General features: G+C 38.7%; 4 protein-coding genes across 5 annotated transcripts; 1 reads left to right on the top strand and 3 right to left on the bottom strand.

The window, feature by feature from the left end:
* Positions 1-1,052: 1,052 nt before the first annotated feature.
* Positions 1,053-4,603, bottom strand: LOC110049975 (kelch-like protein 18). The gene has a single exon (XM_020755832.2). It carries the CDS (start codon positions 4,420-4,422, stop codon positions 2,713-2,715), a length of 1,710 nt encoding a protein of 569 aa, XP_020611491.2. The 5' UTR covers positions 4,423-4,603; the 3' UTR covers positions 1,053-2,712.
* A 65-nt stretch (positions 4,604-4,668) lies between these two features.
* On the bottom strand, positions 4,669-8,390 carry LOC110049978 (uncharacterized). 2 transcript variants are annotated; one of them, XM_020755836.2, is made up of 6 exons: positions 8,252-8,390; positions 6,993-7,042; positions 6,555-6,659; positions 6,261-6,317; positions 5,936-6,027; positions 4,669-5,358 (listed from the first exon to the last, which is right to left on the bottom strand). In XM_020755836.2, exons 1-6 carry the CDS (start codon positions 8,296-8,298, stop codon positions 5,146-5,148), a joined length of 564 nt encoding a protein of 187 aa, XP_020611495.2. In that variant the 5' UTR covers positions 8,299-8,390; the 3' UTR covers positions 4,669-5,145. The 2 variants fall into 2 exon arrangements, with proteins under 2 accessions (XP_020611495.2, XP_020611496.2); XM_020755837.2 differs by lacking the exon at positions 6,261-6,317.
* A 134-nt stretch (positions 8,391-8,524) lies between these two features.
* LOC110049977 (40-kDa huntingtin-associated protein-like) lies at positions 8,525-10,752 on the top strand. Its single transcript, XM_020755835.2, has 2 exons — positions 8,525-9,053; positions 9,580-10,752. Exons 1-2 carry the CDS (start codon positions 8,525-8,527, stop codon positions 9,993-9,995), a joined length of 945 nt encoding a protein of 314 aa, XP_020611494.1. The 3' UTR covers positions 9,996-10,752.
* Positions 10,753-11,483: 731 nt separating this feature from the next.
* On the bottom strand, positions 11,484-16,663 carry LOC110049984 (prostaglandin E synthase 3-like). Its single transcript, XM_020755844.2, has 8 exons — positions 16,536-16,663; positions 16,343-16,459; positions 16,028-16,097; positions 14,047-14,145; positions 13,520-13,612; positions 13,359-13,391; positions 12,611-12,665; positions 11,484-11,734 (listed from the first exon to the last, which is right to left on the bottom strand). The coding sequence occupies exons 1-8, from the start codon at positions 16,547-16,549 to the stop codon at positions 11,712-11,714; spliced, it is 504 nt and encodes a 167-aa protein (XP_020611503.1). The 5' UTR covers positions 16,550-16,663; the 3' UTR covers positions 11,484-11,711.
* Positions 16,664-16,696: the final 33 nt, after the last annotated feature.

Raw genomic sequence — 16,696 nt, 5'->3', positions numbered from 1 at the left:
CTTAAATGCTAAATATTATATTTGGTTATGTGGACAGAAAAATGTTCTCTCAAACTAAACAATTTCTTACTGCATTTAAAACATATCTAAAACATGTCTAGGGACACCCCCATGAATAAAATGTTAGACTATATCTATATACATACGTACAATGTTTAAAAAAAAAAAATCTAGATTAACCAAAACAACAACAAAAACCAAAAAAACCCTCAAATTACTCTTACTGTTTTTCAAAAAATAGATATTTAATCACAGAGGCGGATACAAGATTTTAGAGGAGGTTTGCGATACGGACCATATTAGGTAGTCTTCTGTAGGGGGATGGGGGGGGGGGGCATCCTCCCTGCTTTCTGAGGGTAAGTTGGCATGTTATAATGTCTAACTCTTCTTTAGTTTAAAGGGTTCGACCGAATCCCCCAAACTCCCCCAGATCCCCCAGCATCAGCATCTCTAGCTGAAATTGGCAGTCTATTCCATTCATGGATAATTCAATTAAAAAAGCTTTATTCAAAACTATCAGATCTACTCGTTCTCCCTGTTATTCTCATGATCTTAGCATTTTCTGAGTAAAATTTAAGTTGATATAAAAATGTTGATTTTTAATAGCAATAAACAGGAGTTAAAAGTCAGCTAGTAATGAAATAATTCAAGGTATTGAAGTTAAGGCATAGAACACACTCACAATCTTTGATTACTGCTAGTAATAATGATAATGGTGATGATGATAATGGTGATAATGATAATAATAATAGTAATAATGATGACGATGAAATTATAATAATAATAACTATAGCTTAATGACAATGAAGAGCCTGTTTTACCATAAGTTTGAAGTTTGTCAGGTCCTCTCTACCAACTATGGTTTTACATTTACTTGCATGTTAGCCTGTACTGACTACAATGAATTGGTATACCCTCTTTCTCACATTCTGCTTTCTTAATTTTCGTGACATAGAAAAGCTGAAGAAAATGGGGCTTCTATTAGTTGCAGTCTATCTTCAACCTCAGCCAGCGTGACCCCCCCAACCAATACACAACAAAGTCAAACTCAATGAAGATTCCCTTCTGATTTAATCAAAGTAAAAGTACAGTTACACAACATCTTAATACTATTAGAATTGTGCAAGATAAACTATTCTGATATATTTCTTTCATTTACATAATTTTCAAGTACTTCTGTTAGTTCAGAATTGTGGGATTAAACAGAAAGTGTCTAGCAACCAGTGGTAATTTTGGTATTTTTGACATACCATAATCTTTTTCAAAGATTTACATGAGTGTAGAACTTACTGAAAGTATAACATTGGCCTGACTGAAAATATCTTAAAGAGAAAATGACAACTGACACTGGATAAAAATGAGTGACTTACAACTAGCCTGTTAAATTAGTTTTAAACAGTCATCTATGCCAAGATGACTGATAGTTATATGTAAGAATCATACCATGTTGAATTCATAAAATTAAGACTGCAATAAGCATGTGCACTGCAAGCATTAGTGGCTCTTTGAGGAGTAGACACAGCATTTTGGTTAGAAAATAGAGCATAAGTTGAAGCATTTTAGTGGGTAAGTAACGGTATAATGTGCAGAAGCCTACAGTAAGACTTGTAGTCACTAATGGTTGCCATGTTGTAGTCCAAAATTAAATAGCCAATGATTCAAAAATTCTTAAATCCATTTTTTTTTTCAGTTTCTGAAAATGATTCTCTCTGTCTTGTCAAAGACATGAAAGTGATCTTGATATGACCTGAGGTTTTCCCAAAAGAGTTACTTGACAAGCTTTCTTTAATATATAATATTGTAACTAGATTGGTAATTTATTCAAATGTTTGTTTAACTACTGTAACAAATTATGAATATACTTGTTCTATTGAGTATTAAATGACTTCATTTCACTGAACAAATTTTCTGGCAAAATTATTTTCAGTTTTCAATTTTACTTCTAATTTGTTGTAAATATTATAAACTACCTACCTAGTGCTTCTCTTTCACTAACAATTTCTTTTCTGAAATCTTTAATACCAAAATGATTATAATAATTGCTATAAATGTAGTGCTCTAGGCAAAGGTTTGTTGTTGAAAAAATTTCAAAGAAAGTTTCAGCGTGCATGATAGCTTTAGGGGACTGTGTTGCAACTGGTGTAACTAAGATAATTTTGACAAATGCAATTATATTGTAAAAGAGCTCCTTTTACCTTGGGGCTGAAATAAATTTATTTAATGTACGTCCAACATGATCAGATATGTCTTCCTACTTCTCAAAAAAGAGAAAGAGGTGGAAATTTAATTTACACTTGCTGCTTGCTGTTACTTCTGACCAAAGAAAAATGTATACAATTAATATTTAATCAGATTGCCTACTTGAACACCAAATAAGTACCTTGCAAATTGTTATTTATAAATGGTTTTAACCAAAACTTGGCTAAATGCAAGTTGCTTTTGTCTTTTGATGGTAAAAATATCACCACTCTGAACAGAATATGATCAAGTTTGTCAAACAAATTCTTCACTAGTCCAGCATTCTCTACTCTCTGCATGCAAAATGATAACGTTTAAATATTAATCTACATCTGCTGCTCTTGTTTGCAAAACAAGAAACTTATAAATAATTTTGGAAGCTTGGCCTAATAATCTAATGTAATACAATGCTATTCTTTTCTATGCAAATAATGATTCTTGCTAAACAAAAATTATATTTAACAAAATGTTATGTTAAGCATGTGGTCCTCTTGGAAGTACTCCAACCCCTACACCTCCTTGATGCATTCCCATTGAAGCTACAGGAGTCCATCGATTACTCAGCACATCAAAACATTCCACAGTATTGAGATTTGACAAGCCATCATATCCACCAATAGCGTACAATCTTCCACCTAGTGTCACCACGGCAACCCTGCTTCTTCGAGTATTCATTGGGGCTGTGAAGGTCCACTGTTTAGTCTCGGGATCATAACACTCTACAGTGTTGAGAAAGGCACTCCCATCATAACCTCCGCACACGTATATGCGCCCATTTAAGGTGGCAACGCCAACTCGGCATCTGCGAACACCCATTGGAGGACTCTGTGCCCATGTGTCAGTCTGTGGGTCATATGTTTCCACCGTGCTAAATATGGATAACCCATTGTGACCACCAATAGCATAAATCTTGCCATTTAGCTCGGTGACACCTGCAGCACTGCGGAGTGTCCCCATTGGGGACACAAAATTCCAACTGTTGGTTGCTGGTGAATAGCATTCCACTGTGCTCAAGGAGATGTGTCCATCATAGCCTCCCACAACGTAAATCCTCCCATTGACGACCACTGCACCAAGAGCACTTCGACGTGTATTCATTGGGGTGACTGCCTTCCACAGCTGGAATTGCGGATCATAACATTCCACAGTGCTAAGTCGCTTGTGTCCATCAAATCCTCCAAGGGCATACAGCTTGTTGTCTAGGACAGCCACACCAACACGAGTACGCAAGGTGCTCATAGGGAGACCGGGCAACCACTGTCCTATCAAAGTGTCGTATGTCTCTACTGTACTAAGGGCTTCCCCAGAGGACGTCAGACCTCCGATGGCGTAAATCAACCCTGCTGCCTCGCTGCATCTTCTTGGTTTTGTGCGTACTGACTGCAACTTGCATCTCCTTTCAGGCATGAGAAGGTAGTCTTTAGCTTCGTCTACCAAATCACGACAAGCCAAGTTGCTCCTAATAAGTTCGTCGCTAGACACTGTGTCGCACAGATACTGCGGGCTAATCAGCGGCAGTCTGACGTTCTTCAGCAATTCTGGTAGGAAATCTTTTCGCTCATCTAACTCTCTCCTCACCCAAGCTGAAATCGCTTCGAAAACCTCTTCCTCTGTACGAACATTTAACTCTTCCCGCGATATCATTTCCACAACCTCCTCGGGGGAAAGAGTCAAGAATTCTTCGCTTCTCGCAACTTCGGAGAAGTTCTTCACGGCGAAAACATCGGCTGCCTCTACAAGATCTACGCAGGAGTAAGTGTCGGCAAAGGAACGAATGCCCAGGCAGTTTGTTGGGTGAAGAACACGATGCAGGAACTCGACACAAGCTTGTTTGACGCTGGCGAGTTGAAGCAAACTCGACGCACAGAGTAGATTTTGCACGTTATCTACATTGATCTCAATCCGTCCAGTGTAGCAGAAATTCACGAGATCCTCCAAAGCTGAAAATTCAACGCCAAACAGCACGACTTCGTCTTGCCGACTTTCCTTCATGTCCCCGGTGAACATTGCATTGAAGTAGCTACTGGCTGCCGCAAGAACGACTCGATGAGATCTCAGATTAAAATCACCAACACGAAGCTGTATGTCACAGAGCTTTCCCTCTTTTCGCAGACAGTGAAGTCCTGAGAAAACCTGTGAAGAGAATTCTGGAACGCAAAAAAGCAAACTTTCCTCCGACGCCATCTTTTTCGCGAAAGTGAATGCTGGTCACATGACTTTTACAGGTGTTGTTATGACAAACAGACGCGATGAACAGATTGCCGATGTCAATCAAACTCGACTGATTGACAGATGTCTTGCAATGCACAGCGCTTGGCAACTTTCCATAACTCATTGAATATTGATAGCAAGAAAAATTAACAAAATGCAGAATACCACTTGAAAAACATCTCATGCTTCAGCCTGAGACAGAGGAGACAGAGGAGATAATTTGACAAGAGGGTTTTATTTCCAAAAACTCTACAGTATAAGTTTTACAGAGTCTAACCTGAACTATATTTCTACCCTGCCTGATGGATCCAAAAGGCAACAGTTTCTATCAGCAACAACCAAAAAAAATATTCAAAAATAATTTACAGATAAAGGAAAAATACAAACCTCAACCATTCACTTAGCATGCACAATTTGAGAACATTCCCAATATTAAAATCCTTTCACAGCATTTCAATAAAATCAACCTCATTAAAATGTCTAAAATGTGGTATGACAAAACACTGACTGTGTTAGGCCATGATAAACGTCAATGAAGATTTTTGGCTCTTGTTTGTATAGACCTTTACTGCACTAGGTCTAATCTATACACTTTATTTCCTGTCTGACAGTGACCCTCCTAAATCTTCAAAAAAGATTGTAATATCAATTAAATATCAAATTATTTTTACTTGATTAACACATATTTGGCATTTGCTATGTATCACTATTTGTATTGGCAAGTGAATTGTCTTTCTGATTTGCTTTGACTTTTGTAGGTTTTGCCTTTCGTTTTCTTCCCTGACGAAACTTTGATTTTCGCTCTTGTAGTTTTTTCTCTCTCTTTTCTCCTTTGCCTCCCCCTCCACAGGTTATTTCCACATTTATCTTTCTTCCTGCCATTACACTGTGGTGTAGATTTAGGGCTTTCTGTAAGGTTACAAGAAATGTCTTTTAGTTTGAAAAGCAGGAATTTTATCAGGACACAAAAATTTCTAAAACTAGTGAGCCTGACAATATTTATTACTTTACACCCTGAGTGATTATCCAAGATTTGAAGGCAGACCTATTGGTCTCTAGTGGGTGTTTGCCTAAATAATTTATGGTCAGCAGAACTTAATATCAAGCGGGGCTGTCACTAAGAGCCGTAACCAGTAACACCTGTTACAGTTGAGTATATGCTTGATCTTCCCTTGATGCTATAGGTGAAATTGCCAGTTGTTGATAGAATTCAACCAAAAAGTAACAAGTTTGCTACGGACGTGGAGAACGAGGCTACAGGTGACTCAAAACTTAATGACAGCCCTGTCAAGAATATATATCCTACAGTCCATGAACTTCTAAAGCGAAGGAAGGGCTGACCAAAGATCACATGGCAGCAGAAGGTGGAGAAGGAAATGAAGCAGATGGCAAAGGACTGGCATTTGTGGAGGGATTACTTTGCTGCCCTCCAATTGCCACCCAATGTAAGGGCATGAGTGAGTGAGTGATATGAACTTCTACTAACCCAATAGCTGGCTTTGTTGTCAAACTCAAGAAATCCACAGCCTTTGGATTCTCCTGTTTTCTTGGTCATCAACCGTAATTCTTTGATGTTTTCTAGTGATCATCAAGCAAACATAGAATAAGCAAATCTGGAGAATCTTTTCATATAGAAATATCCATATATATTGAGTAAAGGTTTGAGTGGAATTTGAACCCATGCTCCCCACATACCACTCAGGTGTGATAGCCACTAAACCATCAAGACAACCATGCTGGCAACATAGCAATTGAAGAGGTGATTAACGTGGTTAGTTATAAAAGTTGCTCATTTTCTTAGCAAAAACTACCTGTGCATCTAAAATGATCCTTAACTTGTTCCTCATTGACCGAAAATGGGAGGTTTCCTAATCAAATCAAAGAAATATGGCATTAAATTTATTTAATTTTTACAAGTCAACCGAATTAATGAAAAGGGAGAATAGCAGCAGATTCTTTGGATGTAACTTCATATTTACTTGAGTACAATAAATTGCACACCTGAAAATCAAATAAACTTTCACAACTAAAAAAAAAAACCAAAGCAGTTAAACCATCTTGAAACTTTTACTTTTTAGATAATGGTGGTTAAACTTTAGGCTTACCAACAAAGAGTATATATCTGTTCTTCTTTTCATCATTTTCAAGTTTGTCAGTACTTTCTTGTTTTACAGAAATCTTTTTCTCTGGGGCCTCCTTTAATGGCTTTTCTGTAAGGAATATAAACAACAAAAAAGAAAAAAAAAAAACAATAGACATTACACCAAGGCCATGACATCGCTGGTTAGACAGATGTTTGCAAGAAAATTATCTTTCAGGCCAAATAATCCACCTTGTCAAACTATAATCAACTCCGATGATGGCCACTGTTAACTCTGAAGAGAAAAGTACTTTGTATAAAGAAAAATTTTAGAGTGGAAAGAAAACATATTGGCCAACCTGTACAACAATTCCCCGAACCTGATGGACAATGAACAACATTAGATGAAGAATTGTTATCCTGAATTTAGCAAAACTTCAGTGTTCTTAATAATAAATATTACCAGACTTCTTTACAACTTTCTCTGCCTTGGGTGCATGTTTCTTCCACCAGCTAAAAAGAAAACATCAGATATTTAATAAAAATCAAGAAATGTATACGAAACACTAAAAGTTATATTATAAAAGTCTGCCCTCTCTTATTACATCTAACTCCAACTCACCTTTGTACACTAAATACAAACTAAGACAAATGTTCTAATAAACCACCAGTTATGGCAGGTTTGATGTCAATTCTTAAAAGCTGTTACCATGTACTAACACAGTCAAATTCATCTTGATAGCATACTTTTTTATCATTATTTCAAATGGATAATGCCATTAACAGTCATATAAATCATATCCTCTGAAAAGACATTTCATGGTTACACCCATAACTTGTGGAAGTTCTTTACATTGTTGTTTCCATAACAGGATGCTGTCACAGATGTGTAAACGTCTCCTGACCTGGTGGACTATCGTCAAGTCTTTCTCTGTCACGTAATGGTATGCTCTTGGGAGCAGAGCGTAGTGTTGTGTGACAGAGATAGGGCCAGAACTGGACCAGGAGGGCTTGTGTGCTACCTATGTTAGGCTTCTGTCTCAAAAATCTTTTTGGCATAGTTGGACCTGCTCGTAAGCTAACATGCTACGACCAAGATCCCCCACCCCTGGCCCTGGTCAGGACCCTCATAGCTGATTTGGAAAAGTGGTATATTGCCTCTTCTTTTATAGTTTTTCTTCTCTGTATCTTTGAAGGTTACTTACTAATGACATGTAACATGTTGACTTCATAGTGTAAGATTGAACCCAGGAGTCTTAGGGTGTGTTCCTTTGGGGTGATCTGGATCAGGATTGGTGATTCAAGATCTGTCTGAATCATGGTGCATCTTGAAGGAACTGATGAATCCACTCTGGTCATGGATTCATCGGTTCCTTTGATGCACCATGATCCAGACAGATCTTGGGTCACTGATCCTGATCTAGATCACCCCAAAGGCACGCACCCTTAATAGCTAATGAAATGTGATCGTTGGCATAACAGTAGAGACAGTTGTTGGTGACTTGCTGCAATTGTTTGACATCGACATCTTAAGCAGAAGTTATCCGCAGAGTCAAGTGAGAACTTGTTTTTCACTTGATGATTTAGGTAAATTTAAGCTTGACTTTGAAGATAACTTATGGCCAGCTTGTCCAAGCGTCAATCACCAACTAAGTTAAACAACAGTAAGCTCTCAAGTCGCTCGTCACAAAGCCAAATTTTCACCGTAGAACATCTACTTACCCGAAACGTTTTCTCTTTCTAGATGTTACAACTTGTTTGTCTTCCATTTGAAGGTTGCGGCACAAAATTTAAACACCAGTAATTCTTCCACGAAGTCACAAGCCCACAGTCACTTCAGACGAAAACTGACAAAGCAATGTGTCCGCCATGTTGGAAGGGAGAGTCTGGTGCTGAATACATAATACCCGTACCCCGGCAGGCTTCGCGGGAAAAAGTGTTATGGCGGATGGCTGATCGATTGAGGACTCTTGAAAGCTTTGGCAAAAAGATACTATGGATCGTGATTTTGACGTTTTAGGTCAGTACCGTGCTATTGCTTCAAAGCTAAAGAGGCGTTTCCTCAAAAAACCCAATGTTTCTGAAGCGAGCGATCAGTTTGGTTCTCTGGCCAAAGAATTGAAACGACAGGACTGTCCACAATATGCCGGCTTTTGCAGTCTAGCAAAAGCGAGATGCGAAAATACGCTTTCTAACGCGACTGGAGAAGTCGAGGCACTTACCGAAGCAGCAAGATTGTTTTTGGAAGCGGAGAAAAATTGCGTGGAACTGAGGTGTCCTGCGTTTGAGGAACACTTGACCGAGGCAATACACCTTTTCAACCAGGCCATCAAGACACATTGTGCTCAGGGGAACTCTGCACTAGGGGCTTGTTTGTGTCTGGAAATAGGGGACGCCTTGAGACACATGAACCGGCCCCACGAGGCCATGGTCCATTACCAGCATGCGGCAGAGTTACAGCATCAGAATCCCATAGATGCTATACAATCCATGACTTTAGTAGCATCATGTAAAATTGAGACAGGTAAGTTGCTGCAAAATATTTATTCTCTCACAATACTCTTGTGGGGCTGGATTAAAGAAGCCTAGCACCACAGGGTCTATTGTTCACTCAACTCTGGATCAAGTGTACCAGCTTCGTGTCTGGCTGCGGTAACTTGTACAAGACACCACAGAAGTCTCACAATGCCCCGTCCTCTCCCACCCAGGTTGTGACTCATACAAGTGAGAAGCAACCATTAAAGTTTTCTGGGGGAGGGGCTTGAAACCAAACAAAATACTGTACAGGTTTCAGGCATAGCATTTCCTCCTCCCTGTTTTCTTACTCCTCGTCTCCCTTTCTTTTTTGCACCTCTACTCTAGGGCAGGCAGGATAGGAGACAGATGTATGTTAAGGGGAGGAGGTAGAAAAGAGTACCCTTGTATCCTTAGTTTTTTCAAACATACTATGCTTTGACTCCACGAAAGGACTACTGATAGCCATCTGTTGAGTATATACACTAGTAGTAATTATTCAATGCCAGAACTTACAAATTGCAAATTTACTCAAGGTGATTTTGATGGTGCCTTGTCTGTGCTCACCGAGATGGCCTATTTTGCTGAGGAGCGAGGAGCCATGGGCCAGCAACAAGGCAAACTACAAGGCCCATATCAAGAGATCTTAGCACGCTGTGAAATTGGGCGTGTCCTTCTATTGATGTTACTCCAACCGACACCACAACGTATTCGTCCTCAGCATGCTCAGATATTGGAGAAGTATTCAGAGGAAAGTGACCTTGCCAAGTACCCAGTGGATTATATGAACAAAGATCTGTATCTGTTGCTTCAGTCAGTAGTGATGGTTTGTCAGTCACATGATGTAGAAGCCCTGAAGGAGCTTGAAAAGGAACTCTGGTCATATCTTGAACCTGAACAACAGCACCTGCTTCATCTTATCACTTTAAAAATGTCAAATAAAGGCGAATGATAGACATTTTTAAGGGCTTTTAATTACCAATAAAACCTGTCAAAAAGGTTGTAGCCAGGTTAGTTGGTAGCACTTCGTTAATAACAGGGTTTGTACGGGTCCTGGAGAACCTGGAAAGTCCTGGAACTTTATTGTGGTATTTTCCAGGACTTTCCAGTCCTGGAAAAGGGCTACTGGTCCTGGAAAGTTCTGGAAATCTGTTAAACTCAAGTAAAAAAATATGAAATGTATGACAGACAGTAAGGAGAATGAACATTAAGATCTTGGGAGTGAAAGGGTTAATGTGAATTTTAGAGTCCTGGAAAAATCAATCTGAGTCCTGGAAAAGTCCTGGAAATTTGTTTCTGAAAAAGGGTACGAGCCCTGTAATAAGACATAATATTAGTTGTGGCAAAGTTGGGGAACTTGGAAGTTGGTTTGTCTGCCCCAAGTGCTAGTCTGAGAACTGTAAGTCATGCAGCAGGCTTCAAGACAAAAGTAAACTAGCTTTGTACAGGTGGTGACACCTGTAGTCTTGGTCCCAGATGTGGGCATTTTCTCTCCAATTGACCTGCTTATTTCACATGCATGGGTACCTTGTGTGCTGTGAACCCTGTACCCTCTCTTTTATTAGCATTTCAAGACCATATATGATATGGCCCAATTACAGATTACTAATTTATTAATTAACATCAGGATATGCTTTGCTTAAACTCTTGAACTCTATTTGTACAAATATAATTTCTCTTATTGGACAATAAAAATAAATTGCTTTTAATTAGCTTCTATTTCATTTATTGTTACAAGGAATGTTATCAATAATTCTGAAGAAAAGTAATGAGCTTGCTATGGCTCTAAATGGGTCCCCTTGTAAGAAACATACACACACACACAGGTCAGGTGACTAACACCAGGGAGTACCGGTATGTTTCACATAGCCTACATGCAGATGTCAACTCTTTACTCTGTTTCACACAGAACAGTCTGTGAGGAACAAAATAAATAACAGACCTCTGGATGCACCCTTTTCAAACATGTATGTGTGGGATCATTAAACCCACCTCCTTATTGTGCCAGGAAGATGTAGGAGACAAGACCAACAGCTCTGCTGTAAGGATGTGAACGAGTGAGTTTTGAAGGTCATGTATAATTTTGTACATAACAAAACAAAATTCTGAGATTCTCACAAGTGATGTCTCAAAGAAAAAGAAATTCTTTGTCAGATTTTGTCATATGTAACAGACAAAATATATATTATACACACAAACGTACACTTCATTCATAAAGTTCAGGTGATGTAAACTGTTTGCTAGAAACATTGGGGGAGTACAAAGACAAATGAAGTTTCATTTGATTCAAAAACATGGGAGTAAAAGATAATCGAGTCAGCTGATTTACTACCAAATTTTCCTGAGTAGTTCATTACAAGGCAATAAGGCAAAAGGTAAGGAGAAATTGGTTATTTTCAAACTTGGGGCTGAAAAGTACAAGTTACAACTTAGTGACAAGTTCTTCTACCAAAAGTCACTTATCAACAGCAAGTGACAAGTTTATTTCAGACTGACGAATAACACAGATTGCAACATTTAACACCAGGTAAAAGCAAATGACACTTTCTCAGCTGGGTAGCAAATCACCCCAGAATGGAGGTCACATGCCACCACAAGACGTTCGAGTTAGACACCGAGCTGCTTTGTCAGGCACTAATGAATTCTCTATACAGTCAACTAAATATTCTCAACTCTCCAAGTCTGGTAGCTCTGTAAAAGAGAAAGAAATATGGATCAGAATTAAGGTATCGACAAAAGGTCAAATATTCAGAAAAATAATTTCCGAGTCACTCCCACAGAAGTGGAACCCATGGCATTTTAGATGACATTTGGAAACTCTAACCACTGAGCTATGGAGTCCTTGTTGTGAGCAAGGCCATACAGATATAACTTTCCAGTTCATTTCATGAATCAGGATATTAGCCTATTTGAAACTGTTGTGCTTCATGATACATATCAGTGCAAGGAAAGTTGCAGTGGCACTTATGGCATGGAGAGCCAACTTTTCAAATGTTTTTTTTAGAAAACTTGTCTGAGGCACCCCTCTAAGAGGGCTATCTTTTTGCCATGTATTAACTGCTCATGTCAGGTTACCCGGCTGGCCATTGTTAGAAGACCACCTTAACACTAACTGCACCTGGTGACTACTTAACAATTAGACCCATAGCCCACAAGGGCTACAGGTCAATAGCCCATGAGGCGAAGCGAAATGGGCTACAGAACCGTGGCCCTTGAGGGCGAAGGGTCTAATTGTTTTAGTATCACCCAACTAGTCGGACAGAAAAGGCAATAATAAAGTTAGCAAATGCAAGTTGAAGAAATTTTATTTGGGAATAAAACGAAAGAACGCGTCACGCTCGATTGCACCAATTTCGCTACTCGAGGACTACTAATAGTCCTTTAGTAGCGTAGCCAATCAAAATGCAGGATTTGCATTAGTCCACTAGTTGGGTGATACTAAACTCAATTAGTACAGTGTAAAATAATAGCCATAGACACTGACAGGTGTCTGGAGCTTGTTAACTAGGTAATGACAGTATGCAAAAGTGTTTATCACAAAGTTAAGCAGAGTAGCATAATACTTGCCTTCGTCATCACTATCATCTGACTCTTCTCCTTGTAATTCTCCTGGATCAAAGCCCTGCAAAAACAATCAGTCAATATACATGAATTTGGGGTGGCAAATGGTGAATGTGAGACCTTGGAAGATGGTGAGGCTAATTACATACTTTCCATGAACCTGAGACTTTCTTATCCTTGCAAAAGAAATCAAGACTCTACAAAGGCATAATTTGCCAAACAAATCAAGATGGGAAGACTATCCATAATGAGATTTGGTGAAAATTCTGTGAGATGTGTAATTTTACGGGACTTTTGCCACCCTTATATTTACATAAAATGTACTGCATGGCTTTACTGTGTACTGATAAAAAAATCCACAAAGTGAAAAGAACAAGCTCTCAAGTCAAAGATAAATTCCTTTCTTTTAGGTTCCAGCTCTCTTTCCCTTCTGTTTTGTTTAACATAGAATGTGAGTATATGCCTGGTCGGCTCCTAATCAGAATTATGCTTTTGAAGTTTGTGATGTTTTTCCAGTTTGCAATCGTGGCATTGTTTTCTATTAAATATTTTCAGTTGTGTAATAAATCCCCTATTAACCAAGATTGCTCGGGACCGTACCAGGAGAATGCTGGCTCTCTGTCTTTTCTTGTGCAGACCTAGCTGCACTCAGCCCATACTCTTAAGACCTCAGGCCAATATTCTCTAGTACCACCCTTACGCTTGGTTAATAAGATATAAATATGGGATCAAATAAACCAATGAGCATCTTTACCTGCCCACCAGCTCCACCCATCTGACTCATCATCTGTAGAAACAATCATCAAAATCTCTCCTTAGCAAAGAAATTTACTGTACACTAGTAAAAATTCAGCAACAAGAATAGGACTACTGTGACAATGAAGTTGTTAGGTATGTATCTTCAGTATTACTTACAGCTTCAAAATTATTTTCATCCATTCCTAGGTCTTCCCCCTCAGAGTCATCTTCATCTCTCCACTTATTAAAGTCAGTATGAAGGTAGCTGGGCTACAACACCAGCAAATGACAATAATGAAAATTATCAACAAAATGATATGAACCATATGCTGTCATGAATGGTTCAATGTAAATTTGATTACATCTGATTTTGTAGTGGGCAGACGGACTTTCACTGCTTAAAATTGTTGTCACAATTGCAGGTCTGCCATTGAGGGCCGTAAGCCATAGCAACTGTTACAGCTGAAAATGCCTGATTTTCCCTGGATACTACGGGTGAAATTGCCTGTTGTTTATGTATACAATTTAACCACAAGGTACTAGGAGTTTGCTATGGACATGGAGAACAAGGCAGGGTGCCTCAAAACTTAGTGACAGCCCTGCAATTGAGCTTTGAAATTCAAATCAGTGACATGGTAATGTTTATAGCAAACATCCAGCTTTTTTTTGCATTGGAGATATAACACCAGTATTGCCAACCTCACCTTCTTTCCTTCTTTATACAGTCTTGGCCAATATGGTCCTTCCTCTTTCTTGACAATATTGAATGTTATTTCCCTTGCAGTTATTAGCTGTTTAGATTTCTGCCAAGAGTATTTTACACTTACAGGTAAATAGCTACAAAATGAGTTGAAAATGCATTGTACTGTTTCAGAAAAGACCCATGCACACCCTTCACAAAAGGCTTTAGGCTTGATTCCCACCCCACCCATCCCTCTGAAATTCTAGTTCATTTTTAATGAACTACAATATTCATACTAAGAAATCAGCCTTTGGGATCCAAACGACTTGGAATAAACCATAGTATTCTCAGTATTGGACCTGAACTAACTTGCAACTGAGGCTAATGCGGGGAGTCTTTTCAAATGCAAATGACATTAATCTCTTTTTTAATGATATTCCATTCTGCATGAGCCTCTATTCCAAGCTAGTTTCAGTCCAGTTCCGAAAATACGAATATGACCTATTCCAATGATAATCCATAGGGGAAGGATATGAATATTTCCTGAAACTGAAAACTTATTTTAGCTTGCGTACTTTTCCAAAAGTGAAAGTGAAACAAGTGAAAACAAGACAGCAGACCACGAAAATAAAGTGGAATGTCTAATTGGTTACTTTTAGCTTAATGTAATGAATCTTTACCAACAAATTAAAAGGAAGTTCATTTTGAAATAGGCATGCATACTTTTGTCATGGTCAATAAATCATCAGTCATAGTTCTAGACAACTTGCAGTCTGTTTCTCCCTTGAAATCAGGCAGGGAGTGGCAGGAAGTATGGGGAAAGATGAGACATGATAACATAAACCCTTGCTAAATGGACTCATAAGTAGCTGCAAGTTAAAAATTTGGGTCTATTTGCGACTCCGTTTGGCCAGAAATTGCGTTCACTTGCGTTGACTAACAATGACTTGTGATCCCTTGGGTCAAGATCAAATTTGTACACAAGTCAATGCAAGCTTTTCACCGTTTGGCCACCCAACCCAAGTCAACTCAAGTTTAGTGACATCCATTAACCTATTCTCAGCCAATGAAATACAGGATATGTCTGCCTTGAAATGGTTTCTTTTGCGACTTGCGTGTACTTGCAAGGAAATTTGTGAATCCGTTTGGCCACCCTACGCAAGTTTCTATGCAAGATTAACTTGTGGCTACTTACGAGTCCATTTGGCAAGGGCTTAAGGGTGTGGCACTATCATATCTAGCACCAATCTCTTCTCATCCATACTGCCTTAATGTTCACAGGGATAAACCTCATTGGATTCTTCTAAAGAAAAGACTGATTACAAGCAGTGTACAAATTATATCTGAATCAGTGAGCATGCACTGTGCCAGTTAGAGCAATTTTTATGCGACCTTGATAAAACTTTTCTCCTGAGTGTTACAATTTGTTTCATCCACCAAGAATGAGGGATTTAAATATAATTTAAATATTCCTAATATAGCAAAAACTTGGTTAACTGACTCATCAGAATACTGAAAAAGTGACACATGTCAAAGAATGGGACGGGTTACAATCTGTATGCTTTGCTTTTCATGTTTGTTAAAGCAAATGAAAGCTGCACTTGATTGCCTCCACTGGCTAAGCAAAATAAGTTACTTCCTCTTTATTTGTTGGATCATTTTCTTTAGCAGATAATCATTCAAAGACCATACAATAGGTGCTCCATTGTAAAATCCTGCCTACTGGCAGCTTACATAAGGAAGCTCCTGCCAGAGGAAAATTTACTTGTCCAGATACACATAAGAAACTGATTGACATGTCAATCAAATGTCATACTTCTCACGAACCACATCAACCAGTACAAAATTCAGCTTGTGTGCATGAAATGTTTGACATCTGAACTATTTAAGATACCTTCCAATGTGTTTTTACTAATTCTATTTACATGTCAAAAGTTTTACCAACGAGAAAATCAGGAGAAAACATTAAATAAAAAATCAAATACCGACTAATGGAAGCTTACCTCCGGAATAACTTCTTTGAAGAATTCTAAATCCAATGTATAAATTTTTTGTTCCTTTCCTCCCTTGGCACTGAAAATAAACAAACAATATAATCTCAAACTGATGACTTGTACAATTGTACAAGGATTTCAAGCCAATTAGAAGGCGCACGGACTATTGGTCAAATTGTCTCTGGCATGGTTTTGTGTGTGAAAATTGTCAACTTTCGCCAGTTTTCGCACGTAAACTTATTAGTAGCATCAAGATCTACTGCAACTCGGACAACAGAGATTTCGCATAGATACTTACGTAACTAAGAACGGCTACAGGCTTACCTGAAATGAAGGGTTTGCGTGTCGAGTTTAATCTCAGGCGTTTGACAATCCTCCAGTTCTATCGTCAGAAAGACTTTGTCTTTTCGCTGCGCCCATTTCGTAGACGGTGAAATTTTTCTGGTGCATTAAAATAAAAACATAAGAGGCGCTTGAAATATGAAACCAAAAAGGGTTAACGAAGCCAATTTCTTACCTTACTTCTCCCATATTTCCACGGTTTATTCTCGAGAAAACGAGTCGACAAGAGCAAGCCTATTTTGCAGCATGCGGACTTCTTGGAAGGTCACGCTCGTAGTATGGGTACCAATCTTCCACGATCCATGAGTGATTCGTTCAGAGATCTGGACCGACTAG

The sequence above is a fragment of the Orbicella faveolata genome, unplaced genomic scaffold (genome assembly GCF_042242905.1).
Source record: "Orbicella faveolata isolate gen_17 unplaced genomic scaffold, um_ofav_v1 contig_13, whole genome shotgun sequence".
Taxonomy (NCBI): Eukaryota; Metazoa; Cnidaria; class Anthozoa; order Scleractinia; family Merulinidae; genus Orbicella; species Orbicella faveolata.
The sequence above is the reverse complement of the archived record's forward strand: the minus strand, read 5'-3'. Positions and strand labels throughout refer to the sequence as shown.